We start from the raw sequence: 15,700 nt of genomic DNA on the forward strand, positions 1-15,700 counted from the left end.
TTTATTTATCAGTTAATTCCAATATTTGGATAGTTCATGAGTCTGCTTCTATTGTATTTTTTTCTTTTGTCAGTTCTTTTGCCCTGCCTATTTGCATGTCTGATAATTTTTTATTGTATGCTGAACAACAGGAAGAAAACCAAAGAGATTGCCAACACTGTCTTCCACCAGAGAAGATTCTGCCTTTCATTGTTCAGAGAAAGGAGGGGACTGGTCGCCTCAATCAAAACAGGGATTGAGCTGCACCAGGGCTGAGCTGCAGCCTTAGTAACACTCAGGCCACCTGTGGTTAGTCCCTGTTCCTGGGGCATGGTCCTTCCAGGCTTTGGATTGACAGCTTCATGATCTCTGTGGAAGACCTCTATCCTGAAAGACTGTGGGAATTCAGTTATTCCCTTTTGATTTTTTTTAGCTTAGCTCTTTAGCCTCCCAGAACAGCTTCAAAACCTGACAATAGCTAGTCTCTGGGGAAGGCTAGAGATTGTGTGTGTGTGTGTATGTGATATCGGTCCTGCATGGAAATTTGGGACTACCCTCTTAGTCTTGCCGGGTAGGGTGGCTGCATGCAAACCAGTTCAGCTGTACCTCAGGGAAGAGGGCTATTTTCCCTCAAGCCGTAAAGCAAAAGCAGAAAAGGGGTCTGTGCCCAGCCTGCTTCCAGCTCCTGGCACAGTATGCTGCACACAGTAGGAGTTTTCTAAAAACAGCTTTTAGGAGATTCAAGATGGTGGCATGAGAGGTGAGATGGAGAATTCCTCCCAAAACCACAAATAGTATGAAAATATAGTTAATTGCTACAACTAACCCTAAAACAGCAACAAGAAAGAAGGCTGAAACAGACTGCATGTAGACCTTACGAACAGAGCAGACCTCAGGAACACAGGGCAATGTACGAAAGCCTTAATCTGGCAGGAACTAAGCCCTTCCCCTACCCCGGCTTACAGGGGGAGAGGAAGAGAAATGGAGTGGGGGAGCTGGTGGAAGCCTAGAACTGCTGAAGATTGAGCCCTGGAGGTCTGCTTTGGGAGCAGAAACCTACACTGTGTAGTGCTCTGAATGTTGGGAAGCTCAGACAGGTGGAGTGCTTGAGTGACAGATTGCGGCCATTTGTGGAAGAGGGGATACACCCGGCCGCTCTGGGACAAGGGAAAGGCAGGCGGTTTGAGAGGCTTGCTAGCAGCAAGAGGGCTGCTGAAGGAGTGGGGTTTGCACCAAGCTTGCTACAAAGGGGAGGGGATAGCTGGACACGGTTGTCTGGGCGTGCTCTGCCCAGCTGGTTGGGAACTTTGAGGAGCTTCAGGTGCCCCATCCCCCTGGCTGCCTGCTCAGCTCTGAGGCTCCCCACTGTGACACGCAGCCTGCTGTGCCTTCCTCCTGGCCTGCTGGCACTGGTTTGCAAACCGGCAATCATTGCACTGGTGTCAGGCCAGCCAGAAGGAGATTCAGTCTACAACAGCTAGAGACGCAAAGCACAGAGGCTTACACCTGTGCCCTTGGCCTACTGGCTCTGACACTTGAGATAGGCACCGCAGACGGGAATCAGGGAATAGATCTTTCGTGCCCCCAGGCACCAGCTCCACTCCCCTACAATACCCAGCCTCACTCTAGGAGCTGAGCAGCTCCAGAGACTGGAGCTTCTGGGCACTAGTGGGCACCACACAGAATTATGAAACGTCAAAAGAACATGCTTCAGACCAAAATCTCACAAACCCCAGAAAAAGGGCCTAATGAAACTGAACTCACCAATCTGCCTGAAAGAGAGTTAAAAATAAAGATCATAAACATGCTTATGGAGGTACAGAAAAATATTCAGGTAATCAGGAACGAATTTAAGTCAGAGATTCAATCATTAAAAAATTCCATATCTGAAATGAAACATACAATGTAGGGATTTAAAAGCAGATTAGATGTAGTAGAAGAGATGGTAAATGGAATAGAAATTAGAGAAGAGGAATACAAAGAAGCTGAGGCACAAAGAGAAAAAGGAATCTCTAAGAATGAAAGAATATTGAGAGAACTGTGGCCAATCAAATGGAACAATATTCATATTAGAGGGGTACCAGAAGAAGAAGAGAGAAAAAGGGATAGAAAGTGTCATTGAGGAGGTAATTACTGAAAAATTCCCCAATCTGGGGAAGGAGATAGTCTCTCAGGCCATGGAGGTGCACAGATCTCCCAACACAAGGGACCCAAGGAAGACAACATCAAGACATATAATAATTAAAATGGCAAAATCAAGGATAAAGACAGACTTTTAAAAGCCGCTAGAGAGAGAAAACAAATCACATACAAAGGAAAACCCATCAGGCTATCATCAGACTTCTCAACAGAAACCTTACAGGCCAGAAGGGAGTGGCATGATGTATTTAATGCAATGAAGCAGAAGGGCCTTGAACCAAGAATACTATACCCAGCAAGGTTATCATGAAATCTGAAGGAGGGATTAAACAATTTTCAGATAAAATGTTTAGAGAGTTTACCTCCCACAAACCACCTCTACAGTGCATTTTGGAGGGACTCATATAGATGGAAGTATTCCTAAGGCTAAATAGATGTCACCCAAAGGATTGACAGAACACAGAATATGATTCATAACATACAAAGAATGAAGGAGGAAAAAAAAAAAGAAGAACCTTTAGGTTGTGTTTGTAATGACATATGAAGTGAGTTAAATTAGACTGTTAGATAGTAAGGGAATTACCCTTGAACCTTTGGTAACCACGAATCTAAAGCCTGCAATGGTAATAAGTACATACCTGTTGATAACCACCCTAAATGTAAATGGTCTGAATGCACCAATCAAAAGACATAGAGTCACTGAATGGATTAAAAAAACAAAACCTGTCTATATGCTGCCCTCAAGAGACTCACTTCAAACCCAAAGACATACACAGACTGAAAGTAAAGTGATGGAAAAGATATGTCATGCAACTAATAGGGAGAAAAAAGTTGGAGTTGCAGTACTTGTATCAGACAAAATAGACTTCAAAACAAAGTCACAAGAGACAAAGAAGGACATTACATAATGATAAAGGGGTCAGTCCAACAAGAGGATATAACTACTATAAATATCTATGCACCCAACACAGGATCACCTACATATGTGAAACAAATACTAACAGAATTAAAGGGGGAAATAGAATGCAATGCATTCATTTTAGGAGACTTCAACACACCACTCACTTCAAAGGACAGATCAACCAGACAGAAAATAATTAAGGACAGAGAGGCACTGAACAATGTATTAGAACAGATGGACCTAACAGACATCTACAGAACACTCCATCCAAAAGCAACAGGATACACATTCTTCTCAACTGCACATGGAACATTTTCAAGAACAGATCATATCTTAGGCCACAAAAAGAGCCTCAGTAAAATTTAAAAGATTGAAATTGTACCAACCAGTTTCTCAGATGACAAAGATATGAAACCAGAGATAAATTACACAAAGAAAATGAAAAAGCCCACACACACATGGAGGCCTAATAACATGCTCCTAAATAATCAATGGATCAATGGCCAAATAAAAACAGAGAACAAGCAATATATGGAGACAAATGACAATAATAATTCAACAACACAAAATCTGTGGGATGCAGTGAAGGCCATGCTAAGAGGGAAATATATTGCAATACGGGTGTACCTCAGGAAAGAAGAACAACCCAAATGAACAGTCTAAACTCACAATTAATGAAAGTAGAAAAAGAAGAACAAATGAGGCCCAAAGTCAGTAGAAGGAGGGACACAATAAAGATTAAAGCAGAAATTAATAAAATTGAGAAGAATAAAACAATAGTAAGAATCAATGAAAGCAGGAGCTGGTTCTTTGAGAAAATAAACAAAATAGATAAACCCCTAGCCAGACTAATTTTTTAAAAAGTATCTATACACATAAACAGAATCAGAAATGAGAAAGGAAAAATCACTGCAGACATCACAGAAATACAAAGTATTATGAGAGAATACGATGAAAAATTATATGCTAACAAACTGGATAACCTAGAAAAAATGGACAACTTTCTAGAAAAATACAAAATTTGAATAGACCAATTACTAGCAAAGAAATTGAATAGGTAATCAAGAAACTACCTAAGAACAAAACTCCTGGACCAGATGGTTTCACTGCTGAATTTTATCAAACATTTAGTGAAGACCTAATACCCATCCTCCTTAAAGTTTTCCAAAAAGTAGAAGAGGACAGAATACTCCCAAACTCATTCCACAAGACCAACATCACTCTAATACCAAAACCAGGCAAAGACACCACAAAAAAAGAAAACTACAGACCAATATCCCTGATGAACATAGATGCAAAAATACTCAACAAAATATTAGCAAACTGAATTCAAAAATACATCGAAAAGATCATCCATCATGATCAAGTGGGATTCATCCCAGGGATGCAAGGATGGTACAACATTCGAAAATCCATCAACATCATCCACCACATCAACAAAAAGAAGGACAAAAACCACATGATCATCTCCATAGATGCTGAAAAAGCATTTGACAAAATTCAACATCCATTCATGATAAAAACTCTCAACAAAATGGGTATAGAAGGCAAGTACCTCAACATAATAAAGACCATATATGACAAACCCACAACCAACATTATACTTAACAGCGAGAAGCTGAAAGCTTTTCCTCTAAGATCGGGAACAAGACAAGGATGCCCACTCTCCCCACTTTTATTCAACATAGTTCTAGAGGTCCTAGCCACAGCAATCAGACAACACAAAGAAATAAAAGGCATCCAGATAGGCAAGGAAGAAGTCAAATTGACCCTGTTTGCAGATGACATGATATTGTACATAAAAAACCCTAAAGAATCCACTCCAAAACTACTAGATCTGATATCTGAATTCAGCAAAGTTGCAGGATACAAATTTAATACACAGAAATCTGTTGCATTCCTATACACTAACAATGAACTAGCAGAAAGAGAAATCAGGAAAATAATTCCATTCACAATTGTATCAAAAAGAATAAAATACCTAGGAATAAACCTAACCAAGGAAGTGAAAGACCTATACTCTGAAAACTACAAGACACTCATGAGAGAAACTAAAGAAGATACCAATAAATGGAAACACATCCTGTGCTCATGGATAGGAAGAATTAATATTGTCAAAATGGCCATCCTGCCTAAAGCAATCTACAAATTCAGTGCAATCCCTATCAAAATACCTTCAGCATTCTTCAATGAACTAGAAAAAATAGTTCTGAAATTCATATGGAACCAAAATGATCCGAATAGCCAAAGCAGTCCTTAGAAGGAAGAATAAAGCAGGGGGAATTCTGCTCCCTGACTTCAAGCTCTACTACAAAGCCACAGTAACCAAGACAATTTGGTACTGCCGCAAGAACAGACCCATAGACCAGTGGAACAGACTAGAGAGTCCATATATAAACCCAAGCATATATGGTCAATTAATATATGATAAAGGAGCCATAGATATACAATGGGGAAATGGCAGCCTCTTCAACACTTGGTGTTGGCAAAACTGGACAGCTACATGTAAGAGAATGAAACTGGATTGTTGTCTAACCCTGTACACAAAAGTAAACTCAAAATGGATCAAAGAACTGAATGTAAGTCATGAAACCATAAAACTCTTAGAAAAAAATATAGGCAAAAATCTCTTGGACATAAATGAGAGCAACTTCTTCATGAATATATCTCGCCAGGCAAGGAAAACAAAATAAAAAATGAACAAGTGGGACTATATCAAACTAAAAAGCTGTACAGCAAAGAATACCATCAGTAGAACAAAAAGACATCCTACAGTATGGGAGAATATATTCATAAATGACAGATCCGATAAAGGGTTGACATCCAAAATATATAAAGAGCTTACATACCTCAACAAAAAAAAGCAAATAATCCAATTAAAAAATGGGCACAGGATCTGAACAGACACTTCTCCAAAGAAGAAATTCAGATGGCCAACAGACACATGAAAAGATGCTCCACATTGCTAATCATCAGGGAAATGCAAATTAAAACCACAATGAGATATCACCTCACACCAGTTAGGATGGCCAACATCCAAAAGACAAACAACAATAAATGTTGATGAGAATGTGGAGAAAGGGGAACCCTCCTACACTGCTGGTGGGAATGTAAACTAGTTCAACTATTGTGGAAATCAGTATGGAGGCTCCTCAAAAAACTCAAAATAGAAATACCATTTGACAGGAATTCCACTCTTAGGAATTCACCCTAAGAATGCAGGAGCCCAGTTTGAAAAAAAACATTTGCACTCCTATGTTTATCGCAGCACTATTTACAGTAGCCAAGAAATGGAAGCAACCTAAGTGTCCATCAGTAGATGAATGGATAAAGAAGATGTGGTACATATACACAATGGAATATTATTCAGCCATAAGAAGAAAACAAATCCTACCATTTGCAATGGATGGAGCTAGAGGGTATTATGCTCAGTGAAATAAGCCAGGCATAGAAAGATAGGTATCAAATGATTTCACTCATCTGTGGAGTATAACAACAAAGAAAAAACTGAAGGAACAAAACAGCAGCAGATTCACAGAACCCAAGAAAGGATTAACAGTTACCAAAGGGAAAGGGACTGGGGAGGATGGGCGGGAAGGGAGGGATGGGGGGAAAAGGGAGCATTACAATTAGCACACATAATGTAGGGGGGTGGGGACATGGGGAAGGCAGTATAGCACAGAGAAGACAAGTAATGATTCTATAGCATCTTACTATGCTGATGGACAGTGACTAATGGGGTATTTGGGGGTACTTGATAATAGGGGAAGTCTAGTAACCATAATGTTCAAGTAATTGTACATTAACAATATCAAAATAAATAAAAATAGATAGATATATAGATAGATTATAGATAGATAGATAGATAGATAGATAGATAGATAGATAGATAGATAGATAGATAGATAGATAGATAAAACCTGAGAATATCTCAAGAGGGAGACCTTTTAATTGTGGCAGATTCCCTCGTTTTATCTGGATTTGGTCTCCTACAAACCATGCAACTCTGGAAGATTTCTCTTTGACCGTTACAAGTATTTGGCCTAGAATCCCAGATTGCCTCATTTTTAGTAGAAAATTGGCCAAAGGTTTGAGGCTCCTGTTTGCAGATCCTCTAGTTTCCAATGTGTCACACCATCCCCACACAACTCCCCAAACTCCTCTGGTTTCTCTTTCCCTCACTAGAGTCCCCCTGTCTGTGTCAAATCCAATTCTTAGCCTTGGTCCAGAATTAGGAAATAACCCCAGGGCAGAAAATGGCTCAGGAAAGCCTCTTTCCTCTCTTGAATTTTAGTTCATCTCATCTTTATTGTTTCTACACCTCTCCAATATCTTGAAAAATATGATTTTTTTCAACTTACCCATCTTTTCTAGTTGCATTAGGATCATTAGTCTGCCATGACCTACATCTTACCAACAAGTGGAATAATTGCTATACATGTGTTTTATACATTTCATTTTTTAAGACAATTCTTTTTTGTATGATATGTTTGTTTCATAATTTCATAACAGGAAAAAAGGGAAAGAACAAAATCTCAGATTAAATACCTTGTTTAAATTTATAGTTAGTGAGTGGCATAGCAGAATCAGAATCAGTCAAAGCCTTACTTTCTACCTCTATGTTATTCCTTCTGTACATCGAGGTTGCTGATTTTCCTCCTGCCATTCTACTAAGACTGCTTCAGTAGCCATCCTAAGTGATTCATAGAGGCCCTTAGAAAATACCTGGTTCTGTCTTTAAGTCAGCTGAGGGTGAGGACAGTAACTCAAAATATAATATAATGCTATTAGGGCCTTCTCACAAAATCCAAGCTGAGAAGCAAAATGGATGAATATGTGAAGTTCGTTATGTAAATATGTACAAGTCTGACTGGGTCTTTAAGAAATTCTCTAGAGATTGAAGCAAGCGAGGTCTCTGCTTCTTCCTAGTACCTGCATTTTAGTCACTACATTGTTGATGTATATGTCAGATGGTAAGGCAGAGAAAGGAAAGGAGCTGAAAATCAAATTACCTAATTTTGCCTTCTGACTTAATAAAAAAAAAAGGTTTGCCAAGGCAATAGCTAAATTACGGCTTGGATGGAATGTCTATTTTCATTATCTATGCTTTCTTTGTTCTCTCTGAGCATGAGAATTTGAGAACAGCTTTATAGTTTGACCAGTGAGGTTTGGATAAGAATATCATGGAATTTCTTGTACTTTTGTAGTTTTCTAATTTTTGTGCACTGGTATATGGACTTGATATAATAATATTTGCAATATGCATAAAAATTAAAATTACAAACCCTTTATCAGATGTATGGCTTAAAAATATTTTCTCCAGAAATTGCAAACCCCCTATCAGATGTATGGTTTGAAAATATTTATCTTCCATAGGTTGCCTTATCTGTTAGTTACTTATTTTTTTTCAGTTTGATGTGGTCCCATTTGTTTGTTTCAGTTGCCTATGCTTTTGTTGTTGTTCCCATGAAATCATTGCCAAGACCGACATCATGAAGATTTTCTACATATTCTTCTCGGAATTTCAGTTTCAGAACTTTCATTTAAGTCTTTAATCCATTTTGAGCTGTTTTTTGTGTATTATGTAAATATAAGGGTCCAATTTCATTTTTCTTTTTTTGCACATGGGTAAGGGTTGACAGGGATATGGAGAAATTGCACTCTGTTAATGGGAATGCAAAATAGTGCCGTCACTGTGGAAAACAGTATGGAGGTTCTTCAGAACATTAAGAATAGGAATACCATATGATCCAGCAATCGTACTTCTGAGTATCCAAAAATTTGAAATTAGGATCTCAAAGAGATATTAGCACTCCCATGTTTATGAAAGCACAATTCACGATAGCCAAGATGTGGAAGCAGCCTAAGTTATCATTGGCAGATAAATGGATAAAGAAAATGTGCTATATACATACAATGTAACACTACCTGGCCTTAAAAAGGAAGGGAAGTCTGTAATATGCAGCAACATGAATGAACCTTGAGGATGTCATGCTAAGTGAAGTAGGTCAGTCACAGAAAGACAAATACTGCAGGATTTCTCCTGTCTGAGCTCTCTAAAATAGTCATATTCAGAGGATCAAAGAGTAGAATGGTGGTTGCCAGGGGCTGGGGCAGGTGGAAGTGGGGAGTTACTAAATCAACAGGCATAGAGTTTCAGTTAAGCAAGACGACTAAGTTAGAGAGAGCTAATGCACAGCATTGTACCTGTTGTTGAAAATACAGTATTACACACTTGAAGATTTAAGATAGCAGATCTCATACTAAGTGTTCTTATCACAATAATATAAAATTTAATTATTTAAAATGCAAATGTAAAGGGGTGTGAAGATGTAAAGGGGTAGGGGAAAATACACATAGTGGGGGAAGGAAATATGGTATAGAAATGCAAATTTTCAGTGAGGGAAATGGGAAGGAGGCTGCAAGGGCCCTGGGCTGATGGGGAGGAAGAAGTATCAAGAGGCTTATGGATGAAAACAGTTCTTATGAGCTAGATGAATGAAAACAAGCAAAGTTTGGCTGTTCAGAATTGAGGAGACAAATAATTCAGTGGAAAGTAAGCCTGTTTAAATAACAGGCGAAATTCAGTTGAATAACATTGGTGTCAGATAGACTAATAATCTCCACTGGAGAGAGACTGTATTTTCTTATACTGTAATTTGATTCAACAGATACTTACTGGGGCACATGATATGTCAGACCCCGGGCTGGGGGCTGAAGACATAGAAATGAAACACACAGTCTATGCTCAGGAGGAGCTCATGGACTAGACAAGATGTAGACAGATCAGTTGTGCATCTAGTTAAGCGCACACCTGTGGGAACACAGTGGAGGGTCAACTCACCCACTGCAGGTAGGAATTAGTCAAATGAAGAAAAAGGAGAAAGATACACTTGGCACCCGGATCTGTAGAAGTTAAAGCATGGTAGAGAAAGATTAGGTTGAGTTACTTTAATGCCTTCATATCTTCATGAGTACATATTAATTTAGTCTGTTTCTCAATTAAATGTCAACTACTGATTACCATCAAGTATCTGAAATCAAAAAATTTAAATTTAATGCCTACGTAAGCACCAGAATAGCTCGTTGTTCAGAGATATTCTCATTGAGCAAATTGACTGATGATCTTATAAAGGATTGTGGGCAGGAGTTTACTTTGGATTTTGCAGTGTTGTTACAAAAGTGGGCATCGATTGCTTCAACCATAAATGTTTAAAAATAAACCTCATGAGCATCAAAAATTGTGCTCCTCTGTATGAGTGCTGTATGTTGGCCATTAAACTTTGTAGGGCTATTTGCCCCCTGAGCTAGAAGGCCAGTGACTGTATTCTGGTAGCTCTTTCCTTCCTTCCCACTGTTCAGTTTCCGTTTCTCCACTTACTGTTGTCAGCCCAGCACATACGAGATCATACAGGCAGGCAATGATGTATACATACAGATTGTACCTACAGTTAGGCCATTCAGCCACGTCCTTAACCATGTCTCCAGTTTTTCAGAATGAAATTCAAGGTCCCTGTCACAGCATTGTTATTCACCTTTTTTGTTGTTGTTTTTTGCTTTGTGCAGGGTTTGCGTTCTGGGCATTGGCTTAAAGTCTGTTAAATGGAGCACTAGGGACCCGAAAGCCCTAAGCATCTAACTCCTCTGGGGAGAGATTTAGGCATGAGGGATCATCTGGCTCATTTGGTTGATGGCCCTTGCCTTTACCTTATTAGATTTTTATAAATCTTCTGAGTTAACGCCATCTGTACAAGATTTCCCAGGCATCTTCTTTACCTCAAGTAGGACATACAAAGAAAAGATCCTTCTGCCATCTCTGCAACTTATTAATACCATGCCATTTTGAGTGAGTGGCTTAATTTCTCGGGGTCTGTTTTCTTCATCCCTAAAATGAGGGTGAGGATAATATATTGTCATCCCATGCAGTGGTTGAGTCTCACGTCAAAGGAGGGGTACTGTGCCTGGCATATATGTAAGTGTCCTATAAGTGATAGTTATAATCATTCTCATCATCATTATTACTTGTAATAAGTAATAAGGGGCCCAGTTATGCTTTACTTCCCTCGTAGTGCTCAGCCCGATCCTTCCACTGACTGTAGCAGCCTGGAATAAGCTCCTCCTGACAGATCTCTTTGCTGGCCACATGGCCCTCTGAGGGGCCGTCCTCGCGCGGGAGTCACTCTACCCTCGTGCATTCGGGGTCAGAGGACTGTTGCTTTTCCATTCCCTCCCACTGTAAATATACACCAGTGCCATACTGCACGTTCACATACCTGCTTCTCTGTGTGGAGTGGGTATACATTTCCACATGAGGTACTCTGAAAATATTGTCCAGAATGTATTCTTCCCATAGAAACCAAAGATGAGAACATTAAACTTCTGAACACTGTGGCTAACACTGGCCCTGGAGGTTTGATGTGAGTTGTAAAGATTTTAGAATATTGGCCTCAGCTAAAATCTGTGCTGAATTTCTATGACAATATTTGTCTTTGAAAATGTTGTCACAGATACCATAAATATTTTGAATTTAGGTGGAAATGGCTTCTGGAATTAGGGCACTAGCCAAGAGGCATATTAGTCAGACATTGTATAGTTTTTCTTGGAAATCTATAAATTACCTGAATATAAAAATACATAAAAAGATATGGCTGCATTGTTTGCTTAAGTAACTCATGCAGTTATGTATGTATTTTATCAGCTTTACAACACTATAATTGACTCTTCTGTTGAATAACTTCCTGGAAAGCATAAAATAATTCAGATAATCTATATAAGCCTTATGAGTAAATGATACCCATTCTGAAAGCCCAGCTATTTAAAACAGGCTGATTTTCATTTCAGATTTTTTGTTGAGGGCCTTCTTGGGAATGGAACCGTTTCTCTTAGGAAGCACATGAAGGCACGGTGCTGTGTTACCTACCGTCAGGACCTGCTGGCGCCCTCTGGAGGAGACCAAATGTCAGGTGCTGTTCGAGGCCAGGCATTTTAAGATGCTTTATTTTTTAAGAAAAATAGTTTTGTCATCTGTACTGTGAAAGCTCATTATAAGAAATAGTTAAGCTAGTTTAATCCAAAAATCTAATCTAAAAATGAAAGTTCTCTACAAAGGCAGTCCCAAACCTGAGGTTAATATACCCTATTGCCACGAGAAAATGTCAACTCCTTGTTTTCAAGGTTTTAAATTCTACTTTTATGAATAATAAAGTAGGAAATGAATTAAATGCAGACTCCTATTACTAAAGTTTTGAGAAAGATAAAACCTGGGCTCCACCCCATTAAAACCTACTCAGAAGCTCTCATTGAGTGCCTCGGTCATAAAACACTGATTCAAATATGGCAGTGGGGTTCTCTCTCTGAAAAAAGTTTTTGTGAGATACACTGGCAAGCATTTTAGATCTCATAGTGTTTGTTACACCTTTGAATAAATAATATTTGCTTCTAAAATGGCAATGGATATTCATAAACACACTTCGAATTTCCATCAAGCAGTTTTTAAGAAGTCAAATTATATTTAGAAGTTGCTTCAACCTAACAGGTCAGGAAAAATCAAAGATGGAAAGCGAACACCAGACTCTATTTGTGGAACTGTTTAGACCTTCCGCAAACTGACCCCAGCCTGCCTTTGCAGCCCTGCCTCCTCCAGCCACTTACCTCCCAACCCCACAAAAACTAAACTCCAGCGGGGCTGGGGGTGGGGGTGAGGACAGTCATTTCCCGAACGCCTCCTGTGGCGGTTCGCTCTCCTCCTCTGTTTAGCTAACGCCTCCACATCCTTCAAGGTCTGGCAAAGAGGCCATCTCCTCTTGGTGATTTGCGTGACCCTCTGGGTCAGAGTTAATTGTACTGGCTGTCCCCAGCCTGCTGCTCTCGTCACACTATATTCAGACCGTCCAGGGGAGGACACCCTGCCTTACTAATACCCGCGTCTCTTCAAAAAGCCGGTCAAGGGCCTGGCTTAGATGATACATGCTTGGTGAATATCTGTTTACTGAATTGACTCCTCTCATCTCTGAAAACACACACAGAGAAATCATCAGAGTGACAGGTCTTGAGAATTTTTAAAGTAGGGACTTTTCTTTCCCCATCTGGGGAGTCAGCTCATAGGGAGTCTTCCCTCCCAGCGAATGTCCTGGACTGTTGGCGCCGTGTCCCCCAGGAGACCACGCTGGGCCTCGCTGGCTCGCCGACACAGCAGCACCCTCCAAGTCTGATTCCAGACGGAAGGCCCCTGGGGTGATGAGGCAGAGTGAGGCCTAGAGCAGGTGCATTTCAAAGATCACAGCAGAAGTGAGTCACTTTATGAGATGAGAGGACCCAGGTTCATTGTGGTAAGACCTTGCCTTTTGTTTTTCTTTCAATAAAATTCTAAGCACTTAATAATATATATATATAAGTGTTTCTCACATTGCCTAGGTTATTTAATACAATGACAGGTTCCTGGCCCTCACCCTTGGTTAATTCTGAGTTAGTAGGTCTGAAGTGGGACTTAGGAATCTGAATTATAGGAAGCATCCAGGGCAATTCTGGTGTGAGTGATCATAGGCCTGCACTTGGAGAAATACAGATACTGTGAGGGAAGTGAGGAGGTAATATGTTAATGGAGGTATCATATGCTCGGAATATTTACTAAGCATATGTTGTATAAGCCAAGCCCTGGGATGCCTTTGAGAAGAGAAGTAGAGATGAATGAGACGACATCTGTTCTCCCAGAAAGTGCTCTGAACTCGAGTGTTCCAGGAAGACAGGGGAGGCTGTGTGGTCAGAGGACCCTGGCATTGCAAGTTATCAGAGCAGGCTGTTAGGCATGTTCTGACCTAATTCTGAGAGGATTCTGGGCCTAGATATACATTTCTTAAGCTTCTACTGGACAAGGAAAGAAATAGGCTCTTACAATGGCCAAAGACATCAGGCTATTTCCCAGTGCCTCCTTTTTCTAAGAGAAGACTTGGAATCTAAGGCTGAATCTAAGGATTCAGAAGTGGCTTTGAACTAGATTGAATGGCTCACCATGTTTTTGTGCTGAGTATCCATGAAATGTATTTCCAGTTAATCACATGACCTTTGAAATGCATTTTCAATAGTATCTGGAACCCTCTCTGTCACTTTCCCTCTGGCACCCTCAACAGGACACCCAGAAATAAGTATTCTACAAGACCAAAGTTTGCTGTGACTCCCAAATTGCAACTTAACTATTGTAATTTTTATCATTGATATCCTAAAAATTCACAGAGAGCTGGCAGTCCCACATTTCATGTGACAGTTAGAAATTGCACGTTATTCAGTCAGTATGTAATTATAATGCTGTATTACATTTGGTTTTGTATTTGTCTTTGATTTCCCAATAGACTGCATCTTATGGACAAGTCTTAAATTTGTTATTCTCTGATACCTAGTACAAACATGAAATGGATATCCAAAATTTACTTGTAGTTTGCTTAAAATTAACTAAAAGCTTAAAGTGTTTGTATTCTGAAATCAGAGAATATTTGGAAGCTCTGATAGTGTGAAAGCCCCTGGTGAACTATAATCATAATGCTATCGAGAATAGGTGAGAAATATCTTAAGAGAAGGTTGTCCTGGCCTCTGATCTGCAGAAAAGCATAATGTTACAGAGCTAAAGGGTTGTGTAACTGTATATTCTATGCTTTGATTTTATGCAAAAGAGGTAAATTGCTAAAAGTCACACCAATAGCAAGGATTCATTCAAGAAAGCAAATCTTAGGTATATTATGAGAACAGATCATAATGTTACTCCGGAATCCTTAAGAAAACATTAAGTTATATTGATATTTTCAGTTCACTAAGGCAGAGAATAATGTGATACATGTTTTAAAACATCATAAAAGTTGAAACACAAAAATGTCGATGCGTTAAAGAGGAAAATAGCAAAAAACCCTGTCATTTTGAGTAAAATGCATTATTTTCTATTAGTTTATCCTAATTCATATGTACAATCTTTTTTTATCACTCCCTCTACCAGTTCTTGGGTAAATATGGAAATGAGCACAAATAATCACTTTCTATAAATCATTTTCTTTACGTACAAGATAAATATGCCAAAGAATCATTATGATCTTTTTTCTTTAATAGTTATTCAACAAATGGTCTCTGGATCCTTTAGAAGAAACACACTGTGGTTGGCCCCTCAGGGAATATAATTTTATATACCTTGCCTTCAAGGACTTACATCTTGCGTATCTGCATTTTTAAGCTGTGGAATCTACTTGATTAATAGTTCTTGCAGGGCCACTTCAGAAAAGTATTAGTAGAGAGAGCCAGCCTGTATCCTGTTAGGCTGGGCCAGGGCCACATTGGGAGAAGTTAATGACTCTCTAGGCAAGCAGACCTGGGGGAAAGATGAGCCACCAACAGACCCATACCAACAATTTCTCGCAATGTCTGGGCTGAGATTCCTTAAGATAACTTTTATAATCTGTCAAGAAGTGAGTTTTCAGCTCTTTGGGCTCAGGGCCTAGCACATTCTGTTCTGGAAAACCAGTCATCACTTTTTGTTTTGTCTCAAAAGTATAAGAAAAAAAGATATCTGGGATAAGGGTGAGGAGCTGACCCATTCATGCATTAAATTCATGATTAAATTGTTATTTCTTGACACTTTGCACCATGTAAAAAGTGTTGGGGATACAGATGCAAATCAGACATTATTCTGCCCTCAAGTGACTT

At 39.4% G+C, this 15,700-nt stretch overlaps 1 protein-coding gene across 10 annotated transcripts in view; it reads left to right on the forward strand.

Moving 5' to 3' along the window:
- The window catches only part of KBTBD12 (kelch repeat and BTB domain containing 12), a 79,493-nt gene that overhangs the window by 22,092 nt on the left and 41,701 nt on the right, over positions 1 to 15,700 (forward strand). The window contains exon 5 of one of the 10 annotated variants that reach the window (XM_036911563.2): positions 132 to 2,007. The exons of 8 other annotated variants lie outside the window; for them this stretch is intronic. In XM_036911563.2, the coding sequence (XP_036767458.2) occupies positions 132 to 268 (137 nt within the window). In that variant the 3' untranslated portion in view covers positions 269 to 2,007. Of the gene's footprint in view, positions 1 to 131; positions 2,008 to 9,690; positions 11,800 to 15,700 lie in introns of those variants that run through there. One more of the 10 variants, XM_036911565.2, reaches the window with a different exon arrangement.

The sequence above is a fragment of the Manis pentadactyla genome, chromosome 1 (genome assembly GCF_030020395.1).
Source record: "Manis pentadactyla isolate mManPen7 chromosome 1, mManPen7.hap1, whole genome shotgun sequence".
Classification (NCBI taxonomy): Eukaryota; Metazoa; Chordata; class Mammalia; order Pholidota; family Manidae; genus Manis; species Manis pentadactyla.